The sequence below is a fragment of the Oryzias latipes genome, chromosome 4 (genome assembly GCF_053564925.1).
Source record: "Oryzias latipes strain Hd-rR chromosome 4, Olatipes_Hd-rR_3.1".
NCBI lineage: Eukaryota > Metazoa > Chordata > Actinopteri > Beloniformes > Adrianichthyidae > Oryzias > Oryzias latipes.
The window spans coordinates 7,980,928-7,991,816 of NC_136240.1; the positions used below are offsets into that span (position 1 = coordinate 7,980,928).

At 43.9% G+C, this 10,889-nt stretch overlaps 1 protein-coding gene across 1 annotated transcript; it reads right to left on the minus strand.

The window, feature by feature from the left end:
• Nucleotides 1-151: 151 nt before the first annotated feature.
• Nucleotides 152-9,124, minus strand: ddx10 (DEAD (Asp-Glu-Ala-Asp) box polypeptide 10). Its single transcript, XM_004067654.5, has 3 exons — nt 7,932-9,124; nt 5,580-5,930; nt 152-2,648 (listed from the first exon to the last, which is right to left on the minus strand). The coding sequence occupies exons 1-3, from the start codon at nt 8,922-8,924 to the stop codon at nt 1,488-1,490; spliced, it is 2,505 nt and encodes an 834-aa protein (XP_004067702.1). The 5' UTR covers nt 8,925-9,124; the 3' UTR covers nt 152-1,487.
• Nucleotides 9,125-10,889: the final 1,765 nt, after the last annotated feature.

Consider the following 10,889-nt stretch of genomic DNA (forward strand, 5'->3'; position numbering starts at 1 on the left):
TAAAATAATAGTTTCCAAAATACTTTATAAGGACATCTCTGTGGCTCCTGTCATACTGTAATACTATATTAAACAAATGACAAACATTAGAGCAGGAGGCAGAAACATGATATGGCACTGCTGGAGAAAAGACAAAAACTCTTAAAAGAAGTACTTTTGTTTGTGTTTATTGGTATAAAGTCTGAGAAAATACAGATTCAAAGCAAGAACAAACGCGCCTCACGGTGCCCACTGCTGCAGAAAAGACCAATCTCCCTTTTTCACCTTCTGACTATTCCCGCTTTGAGTTCAGATGAATTCAGCAGGTTCCTGCTTCTGCATTAGAGGACAAAATGAAAACCTTTGTTTTTTTTCTTAAATATAATAAAACTTTATTATGCATTTAATCAAACCACACTACACATGTACTGAAAAAATGGGGCACTGAGTTCTGCAGACACTGACAATCTTTTTATTGTTTTCATTGAAAACCATCTCGAGTCCCTCAGAACCAATGAAATTGAAAAAACGTGTTCTGAACTGTAAATATTTCTCAAAATAATCAATTATTTTGTGTAAAACTTTCTTTTTAGGGTAAAAAATAGTTTTGTGTCTGTCAACATGAAAAAGAGTAGTTAGTTTACTCTGCTGCCAAATATGAGGAGCTAGATATTCTATTCTTTAGGTGTTCTACTCCCTGTAGACCTGCCTACCCCAAGAACATCATCATCAAGTTTGCAGATGACGCAACAGCGGTGAGAGGACGAGACGGCCTACCGGGATGAGATGTACAATAACAATAAAGCCATTCTGCATTCTGTACAGCGACACTTCAGGACAAATACGGAACTGCAGGGACAAGACATATTTAGGACTTTAGCTCCACCTGCTGGATGTTGACATTAAAACTAAATTTGTGTGCTAGTCAAATCTCTTGAACTGAGAGTCAACATGTTTGTATCTGTAGCTGCTGACTGCAATCGCACCTGTTTGAGGTAGAGATCCTGCATTTAAGCTTCTTCAGAGGGTTTAACCTTTCTCTCTGGTTTATTATTTGAGGCGCTTGAACTGTTTTAAACTTGGCTGAATGGTGGAAAATATACGAAAATGAACTGAAAGGAAAATCTGCAGCACAATAAGGTCTGAAAGATCAAATCTGGGATGTTCTGGAAACACAAAAATCTGGGTTTTTCTACTCATTGATACATGAAAATGTCAGAATTTCAAAGACTGAAGGTGAACCTGTGAGCCTGCTTCAGCAGAGGTCACTCACGAAAGCATCGCCGAAGTTCTGAGCGTGCTCAGTTCGACAGCTGGAGCGCTGTGGGTCTGCAAAGGACGGGCATGACAGGTCCAAAAGAGGAGGTCATACCAGAGCCCCTCCCTTTAAAAGTGAGTCTGGGAAAACACAGCGGATTAGGAGATCCTAAACGCCTCAGAACCGGGACGTTCCCTCAGGAAGAACCTTCCAGAACCGAGCTCAGCTCCATGATCCAGTTCTGTGGGTTCTACCTTTGTCCTCGCAGCAGCTGGAGAACCAGCTCTTCATCTTCGGCCAGAGTCAGACCAGTGTCCAGAGCTGGGAGCTCTTCGTCATCCGTCTTCCTTTTCTTCTCTGCTGTGAGCTCCTCCTCCTCTTCATCATCCTCAGCCCTGTGTGAACGTTTGCCGAAGCCTCTGTCCTCCTCTTCTTCCTGCTCTTCCTCTCCTGAAGGCTGCAGCTCTTCTGGGTCTGGCAGGGTGCTGGGGTCAAACTCGTCTTCGCTCTGATTGGCTAGATAAGCCACGACCTCGTCCTCCTCTTCGTCCTCGTGGCGTTTTCCACGCCTGCTGGCCTCGCGCCGCGCCTCCCTCTCCTTCAACCTCCTTTCCCTGTGTTTGGCCTTTACCTTGCGGCTGTACTCCTGCTTGTCAAACTCCTCATCCTCCCTCTTTAGCCTTTCTTTGGCCTTCTCTACATTGATACCCGACTCTTCCTCTTTCTCCTCTTCCTCCTCCTCACCAGCAGCCTTACGCTGAACTGGTGGCCAAACCTGCATGGCCCCACCCTCCTCGTTGAAAGTCACCTTGGTGTTCACCTTGAAGTTCCTCTTCAGGACCTTTTTGGCTTCTTTGAACTTTGTCTCTTTGGCCACCCCCCTCTTCCTCTGGCTGGCGTCAGCTTCATCGGAACTCTGCGGGTCCAGGCCGAACACGTCTTTTCTCTTGACTGTCAGAAGGTCCAGGTCTCGAAGATCCTCCTCGTCTTCATCAGACTCGAACTGCTCCACATCCTCCTCACTTCCATCATCTTCATTCTCCTCACTGGTTTCTGACCCCGAGCTTCGGCTCTCATCTGGAGAAGACTTTCCTTTGAGGCAGGCCTTGAAGCTGCGCAGATCCTCCTCCTCCTCCTCCTCTTCATCCTCCTTCTCTTCATCCTCCTCCTTCTCTTCTTGTGCCTGAGTTTTACGCAGGAAGCGTACCCGTGGCGCCACGGCTAGCCCCAGCGAATGAGCATACTGGTTGATGTTGAGCTTGGAGACGTCAAACACGGCTTTGTTCTTCATCAGGTGGACAGAGCGCAGGTAGGAGACGAAGCAGCGCTGAGCCCGCTCCTTCTGCTCCTTCTCCTGCGCCAGGAAGGCTTCCAGCTTCTGCTGGATGCTCTGCAGTTTCTCCGGGTTCACCTGAAACGAAACACAGGTCTTCCTTACAAGCCGGGAAACGGGGTTTGTGTTTGTGAGAGAAACCATCGTGGAGCATCAAACACCCGAGAAGCTCCAGAGCAAACGCAACGCCGCAGGTCTGCAGAGGAGCAACGAATGACAGTAATGACACAATCATGATGTACTCCAACCTGGACAAGGGACATGTTACCATGGTAACTTCTCTTCAAGATTCATGTGAAAACAAATAATGCTGTTCTGGATTTTGAGCAAAAACACCAGTGTCAACCATCAGCCATCAGTGTGTGAATGTGACTGTAAAGTGCTTTGAGCCTTTAATGGAAGGTAGAACAGCGCTTTAAAAGTTTACAACATTTTCCATTTACCATATTCTAAAGATTCCAAATACCCTAGAAAACAATAATAATCAGCATTTTCCTTCTTTATACCTTTCACTTCCTTCTTAACCCTTTAACAGTCCAGCTTTTGCTCCAGTGTTGACATTCTTTCCACTAGTTATCTTTCAACCGTTTATGGAATTAACATGATTCCAGTGGGTTCTAAAGTGGAGAAAAGCAACCATGTGCTGATAGGTAACATTTTACAGAAGTGAAGCGCTTACACAACCGACGTAAATCAGCGAATTCTGTTCCGCATCAGTTCTTTTAAAGAAAAGGGCTCACAAATGGCTGCTGGGTTATCACTGACATGTGGCCCTCCACCACCAGCTGTGGAACACAACCTGAGAGAACAAAAAAACTTTGTTTTGTTTCTTTACTGGATTCTTTTTAACAATTTGACCAAATACCCAGAACACTGAAACACCAAGTTCAAACAAGCCCAGAAGCCCACAGCTTTTGTCCAGTTGAATAAAGACACTTTAACACATTTGCCGTGTAAATAAAAAAATCCCCTGATATATTTATTAAAGTCCCAATTCGATCATCTTTTGATGCATTTTCAAAGCCTTTCCTGTGGTCTTTTCATTATTAATATACCGTTTTTAGCCAAAATCAAAAAAACTGTCGTTTTCTAGAGCAGTGTTTTTTAACCTTTTCTGAGCCACGGCACACTTTAACCTTAAAAAAAATCCCGCGGCACACCAGCATCCAAAAAAAAAAAGGAGAAACTCATGGTCTGTATTGATCTACAGTCCCTCCACAATCTCACATGCATTTTTGAGATAATTGTGTCAGAAAAAGCTGGAAACTGCAGCTGTTTTTTTTCTTCTAAAAAATGCGATAAAAGTTAAGTTAGAGGATTTAAAAACAGATTGATGTGTGTTCGTTGTTTCAAGACGTTTAACAACAGATCTCCTTGTGCGCTGTCAATCTCATGACCCAATGCATCATGGGAGATGTAGTGCATAAAACGGCTGGAGATCGGTTTTCGGAGCTTCATTGTTTTGTTCACTTGTTCCACGGTCTGACACCGGATTCTGTGCAAAGCTACACCGCTAAAGACGAGCTTTAGCTGCTATTTTTGTTAGAACTGAGCGACTTTACGAGCTAAATCGGGACAAGGAAGTGAAGACTTTAACCACTTCTGATTGGTCAGACTGATGACATGTGATTAAGCCCCTCAAGAATGATTGGTGGAGACAGTTAAAGGGATGGGACTTTTCCAAAATACAGCCGAAGGTGCAGCTGAATCGCGGTACTGTACAGTCATTCTTATCAAAATGTCTTTAATAAAATAAAATAAACGCAAAGAAAATGTATTTTACATCTTTTATATTCCTAACTCCTCAGTGTTTTATCAGGGCCTGTTTGGATGAACAGAGAGCTGAAATCCTGGAGATGGGAAATGTTTTTAGATCAGTTAATGAGGACAATTTCCCACGGCACACTTGACCATCTCCCACGGCACACTAGTGTGCCGCGGCACACTGGTTGAAAAACACTGCTCTAGAGCAGTGTTTTTCAACCTTTTTTGAGCCACGGCACACTTTAACCTTGACAAAAATCCCGCGGCACACCAGCATCCCAAAAAGAAAAGAAAAAAAGCAGAAACTCATAGTCTGTTTTGATCTACAGCTAGTTTTGGTTAGAAGTTTATTGGATTTATTTAGCTCCTATTATTATCATAAGTATTCTTGGTATAATATTTTGAGTATTGATGCTATCGAGGTTTGTGGAATGTTTGTAAAGTGCAGATATAACAGGCTAAGTTGTTATTATTAAGAGTTATTATTATTGAATTTGGTTTATTATAATTGTATTATTTGTTTTCTTCATTCTTTGTTTAGAACCACACACACATAAACCCAAACCAGAAATATACATGTGCTGGACTGTAAAGCCAAACGCAGATTAAAAAAGGAACAGAAAAAGTCATCCTCTGGTCTGTCATTGCTTGGGAGAATACACACACTTGACCAGTGTGCTCTCTGCGATCATCCAAATCCGAAACCCTTAGTAAAGACTGAAGTCTTCAATACAACGCTCTTTATTAAACAATAAATGTTTTCATCTACTCCTGATTTCCAACTGGTTTGATCAAGAAATACCCAGAAATTCAATTTTAATCGTAATTTTCTTTCTTTCATTTCCTTCATCATGAGAAAAGTGCTGCAGGAACACGATAAAAGCACCAAAAGACCATCTTCATTGGTGGGTCTATCACCTTTTTTGATGAAATGAAACTTTCCTGACCGAGCGTCTTCTTGTTTTTTTTAAACTTATATTTTTTTTCTGTCTGATGGCAGATCTCCTGTGACTCTACATGAAAAGTGTAAAAACTGATAATAATTCTGTTGCCATGGAAACAAACAGTGCATCTTCTTGCAATGGTAACCTGAAGCATCGTAGCCGAGATGCAGACGTTGCAGGTGAGGTGGACCATTGCAGTTGCCAGGAGCTTTAACGCCCCCTTCCACCAAGACATTTAAAGCCCCAGACGCTGTTGAGTGGGGGGGTGGGGAGAGGAGGAAGTCTCTGGGAGCCAACTCACCTGGATCTGGTTGATGGGGACCTTCTTCTCCTGCAGCTGCGCCACCATGGCCTCCGCCTCGGAGGGCAGCAGCAGCAGCAGCGCCTCCCCGCCCTCCTTGTAGCGGGCTGTACGGCCCACCCGGTGGATGTAGGTGTCCGCGTCCTCTGGACAATCGAACTGCAGGACCCAGTTGACGGCGGGGAAGTCCAAACCTCTGGCAGCGATGTCAGTTGCGAACAGCACGGCGTTCTGCTTCCGGACAAAGTCGTTGTAGACCTCCACCCGCTTCACTTGCGGCTGCCGGCCGTGCAGAGCCAGAACCGGCATGCCAGGGCGCAGGCGGCAGAAGACCCGGAACAGGTACTGCACCTGTTTGCAGCAGGATAGTATGACCTTTAGGCATGTCATGCTTGTTTTCTTTGATTTTTCAATTCTCACTTTAACGCCGTCCCTCTTCCCATCCTTATCACTGAGAGCTCTCTGTTAACATCCTCTCCCACTAGCTTACAGCACCTCACACCCCCAACCTAACATTAGCAGTGCATCAAAAATGGTGAGCAACATGGGAGCTATCCAGCCGTACAGTTTAGATCCAGATTCCGGCTCGGACGAGGGAAACAAAGACGTGAAAGCATCAGAATGGAGCGGAGCAGGAAGCTTGTGGTCTGCAGTAGCAGCCTCTACATCTCAACTAAAAGCTTTTTCAAATTTTGTCTACTCCTGCTTCACCAAACTTTGAATACAAAACTACTGAGAGATGCATTTTTATCTAGTCTTTATACATGCCCTCCACTATAAGAAGATCCTACAAGAACATGTTAAAGACAACACTTTCCAGGGGTTGACATAGCCCAGAAATTTGCACTGGCCCACAGGGCCAGTAGTTTTTGAAACTTACTGGCCCTGCCTGAAAGTTACTGGCCCGACACCGCGCATAGCGGGACCCGCCGCTCCGCAGGTGCTTGCAACTTTAGGGGGGTCCGGGGGCATGCCCCCCCGGAAACTTTTAATATGGTGCAATTTGGTGCATTCTGGTGACATCTAGCACTTATTTATACACTTTTCAATGACTGAAAATAGACCATATCAAACTTAAATCTGCTCTAGTCTGTTTCAGATGTTTTGAAGAGAGCACTGCAGTGTAGTAGTTAACACTAGTTCAGAAGTTTTCATGGTGCTTCTAACGGCAAATATCGCAATAAATCATAAACCTTAAATGTGTTAAAACAATCTAATGGCAGCTTGAACCATTTAACGAATCAAATAAATCCCTTAATGCATTTGACCAATCGGATGGACGCCTTCACATTGTTGACCAATCAGATGGAGCCCTGTTATGTTAGATGTTTGTAACCTATGTCAATGTGGGTCATTTGGAGTATAATTTTTAAACTGGGAATGGTTATTTGGTTATTTTGCTGTTTGTTTATATACCGCAAATTATATCGTTATCGCAATTTTAATCTCTGATATGGCATATCGCGAGTTTTCCTCATATTGTGCAGGTCTAACTGAGATCATTCAGCTAACTAGAAATACTTACTGCTTACAGTGTTGTACAGAAAAACAAAATTAAGTAGTTTAACATTCTACTGCATTTGAGTCTGAGATTCAGGTATTTGGAGTTGCCTTTGATTCTTTGACATTCAGCTTAAAGCTTAGTGGATACAGTTTCATCTTCAATGCATTCATTAAATATCTTGCTGTCCATACTACTAATTATACCCACTACTCCATCCAACATATTCCTATCTATTCCTGCCATGTCTTCCACATCTCTGACATGCTTCAGTCTCTCTTCAGTGACGGTGTCGGATTTATAATAAAAGGTAATAATAACCCACTGGCTTGTGCCTTCGTTGTTGCTGTTTAACATTGTTTTGTATTGAATTGTTACATTCAATAAAGTTTGAAAAAAAAAGTAGTGAGCGCGTGCCGCGTGGTGCTCGGCAGTGAAAGCCGCGCGCGCGCAGGCGGGAGAGAAGGAGAAGTGATCAAAGGTTTCTCATAGAAACCCTTGAAGTCTGAACACAGGACTAGCAGAAAAACTACATTATGAAGACGAGGTAAATCTACACGTTTTCGCAAAATTTACTTTATTGAAAAAGGTGAAGAATATATAAACCGTTAGATATTTTAGTGGCCCGAGCGGACAAGTGAAAAGTAAAGTCTTGTGGTCCGCACTGCTCGAAAAACAGGACCGGGCCAGCGGACAAATGGCTATGTCGAGCCCTGCTTTCATTGGAGTGGGTATTTACTTCTTGTTTTACGTCCCCTGTTGCTTTTTATTTCTTCCTTCTGGCTGCAATTACTAATTGTTTAGTCAATTAATTGTGTTCTGTCATGTTCAACAACAATAATAAGGCAGACCTGTTTGCAGCAGGCGAAGAAGACGATGATCTTCTTGGTCAGGTGTCCGCGGATGAAAGAGAAGAGCAGGTCCACCTTCTGATGGAGCTCACACACCACGTAGCTCTGCTCCAGCGAGGCCGGCGTGCTGAAGCGGGCCTTGTCGTGGACCCAGACGTACTCCGGGTCTTTCAGGCTGAGCCGGGCCAGGTCTTTCACGGACTTGGTTTGCGTGGCAGAGAAGAGCAGCGTCTGCCGGGTCCGGGGCAGGTTCTCCACGATGGCGTTCAGCGTGTCCGCGAAGCCCATGTCCAGGATGCGGTCCGCCTCGTCCAGAACCAGCATGAGGAGGCCGCTGGCGTGGAAGCAGGCGGTCTGGTCCATGTGCTGCAGCAGCCGGCCCGGGGTGCAGACTACGATGTTGGTGCGGGGGATCCGCTCCGCCTCGGTCTTCAGGTCCTTGCCGCCGATCACTAGACCCGCGGAGAATTCGTGGTTCTTGCCAACCTTGCGGAGGACCTCGAAGGTCTGGTAGGCAAGCTCCCGGGTAGGAGAAATGATGAGGGCGCCCAGACCATCCATGGAGCTCCACTGATGCCGGTACAGGCACTCCAGCACCGGGATGAGGAAGGCAAGCGTCTTACCGGAGCCGGTCTTGGCCGCGCCAAGCACGTCTCTGCCCCGCAGGGCAAGTCCAATGGTCTGCCTTTGAATCTCGGTGGGCTGTCGGAACTGGGCCTCCTGCAGGCCCAGCAGAGTCTTTTTAGAGATGGGGAAGTCAGAGAACCTGGCCACCTGGCTCAAGTCTACGTCCTCGTACCTGCGGACCAAGTTCTGGATGTACTCGCGCTCCACCTGCCACTCAGGCTTCTTCTTCTGCGCACGCTCGCGTTTAACCCGAGATTTCTTTTTGTTGTACTTTTTCTTCCATTTCTCGAAGTTCTCGACCGCGACCCCTGTCTTGTTCTCCGCGGATGTGGGTTTGGTCCCGGAGGAGTTAGGTCGTTTCCCCATAGTCCACACACGGACAGAAAACCCCGAAAAGGAGAGGAACTGTCTACCAGCGTGCGCCCAACCTGAGCTGTCGCGTGAGAATGACGTAGTCACAGGGAATGAAAAGTATGGCAAGCCGAGAGCCCAAAATTACAATCCTTTTTCCCTACAATAAACTTTATTGCACATTTTTCAATCTACAGAAATTCACATTCACTTGCACAATAAAGAAACAATTGCTAATATCAAACACACATATAAGACCAAAAAACAATACTAGTAATATTATTAATAATGTGTGTGCCTCTTTTTTATTTACTTTTTTTTATTATTTTTTTATAAATCCTCATATACAAAACAAATTAGGGTGAACAAACGTTATAAATGCGCACATAGAAAAACAAAATAAAAAAAATTAAGCAAAGGCAAGGCAAAAAACAATTTAAAATAACAATACTTTTGATATATTTTGTTAAATTACTGTAGTTTTCTTGTTTTTGTTTGGAATGCATTTAAGACACTTTTAATAATCAGAAAAATAATTAAAAAAATACTAAACAAAAGGCATGGATTTTCCCATTTACATAAATGAATTAAATGTTTGCATAAAGTAATAACAACATTGATGATATCAGAAATTCCCAGATCAAAATTACAATCCTTGTAGACCTACTCTGATGAAAATCGTTTTTTGGTGTTTTTAACATGTTCTTGTAACATTTTCTCATAACGAAGAACATATATGAAGAAATATATGAAGAAATTAAGATTACAATAACATTTCTGGGGATTTCTTCATGCTAATTGTTATGAGATAAGTGCAGTTAAAAGTGCTGTTTGAAAAAGATCGTATTTGTGACGTAGGAAACACGCTGGGCGGGACTGGTGTGGAGGAGTAGAGGGATGATGAAGAGTTTACTGTTTGCTGTGGCGAGCTTCAATTATAAGAAGACAGTTGTAGACGGGGGGCTATCGTGCAGTGGTAGGGCGGTCTACCTCTGATTGGTCGGCCGCAGGCTCGATTCCCGTAGAGTACAGGAGTACATGTACATGGGAGTAACCATGGACAACAGGCGGAGCTATAGACCAACAGCACAGCTCTATACAAGAAGGCCTGCAGCAGACTCTACTTCCTGAAGAAACTAAGGTGTCAATGTGTGCAAATATTCTGGTGTGGCAGGTAGAGGGCAACTTAACACATTTTTCAGCTGCTTTACCTGCAGAGGGCTAATAAAAGCCCCTTTCTCTCTGTTAGTGTATGAATCCACCTCAGGCCCTTTGCTTCCAGGTTGGAACGCGCAGTCCAGTCAGGGATCTGATTTCTTATGGATGTGACACCCCATTTTAATTCATGGTGGTCCCAACCGTTTGAAAATTGATCACGGAGGAGAAAATAATAATTGTACTTTGTGTCCACCCAGGATTTTATTACACCAAGTCTTTCATGTATTCGAAAAGATCTGTAAAAGAAAAAGTCTGGATTAACGAGGTTTGCACAGCTTCCACTTCACACAAAGCCTCTTCCAAGTGTAGGTAAGGGACATGCATTAGTAATCTGTAGAAAAAGAAGGAGAAGCCTCTCCCTGCTTGTCCAGGTTCAACACCATACGCAGTTAAGAATGTGTAGTTAGCATGTTCAAAAGCGTGTGTCACATGCCGGATGAGAACAGTTACACCTTAACTAAAAGTTCTTGTGGTCCTTGGACTTGTTTAGAAAATGAAACTGGAAAAAAAAAACAATTGCCCAAGAACACAGCAGGCAGGCAGACAATAAGTCTGCCAACCCAAAAAATTATTTTACAATCACACTTTCCCAGCCTTTGCTTTCCCAAAACTAAAGCTGTTTGTGTTTCTTTAGTCCGCACTTTTTTCTGTATGACGCAAAGGTTATTGTCAATTTTTTATTGAACTTTCATATGTTTGTGGCTCATATTGATAATTAAGAAGGCCTATAATATAAAGAAATTTTGTCTGTTAATGTGAGCA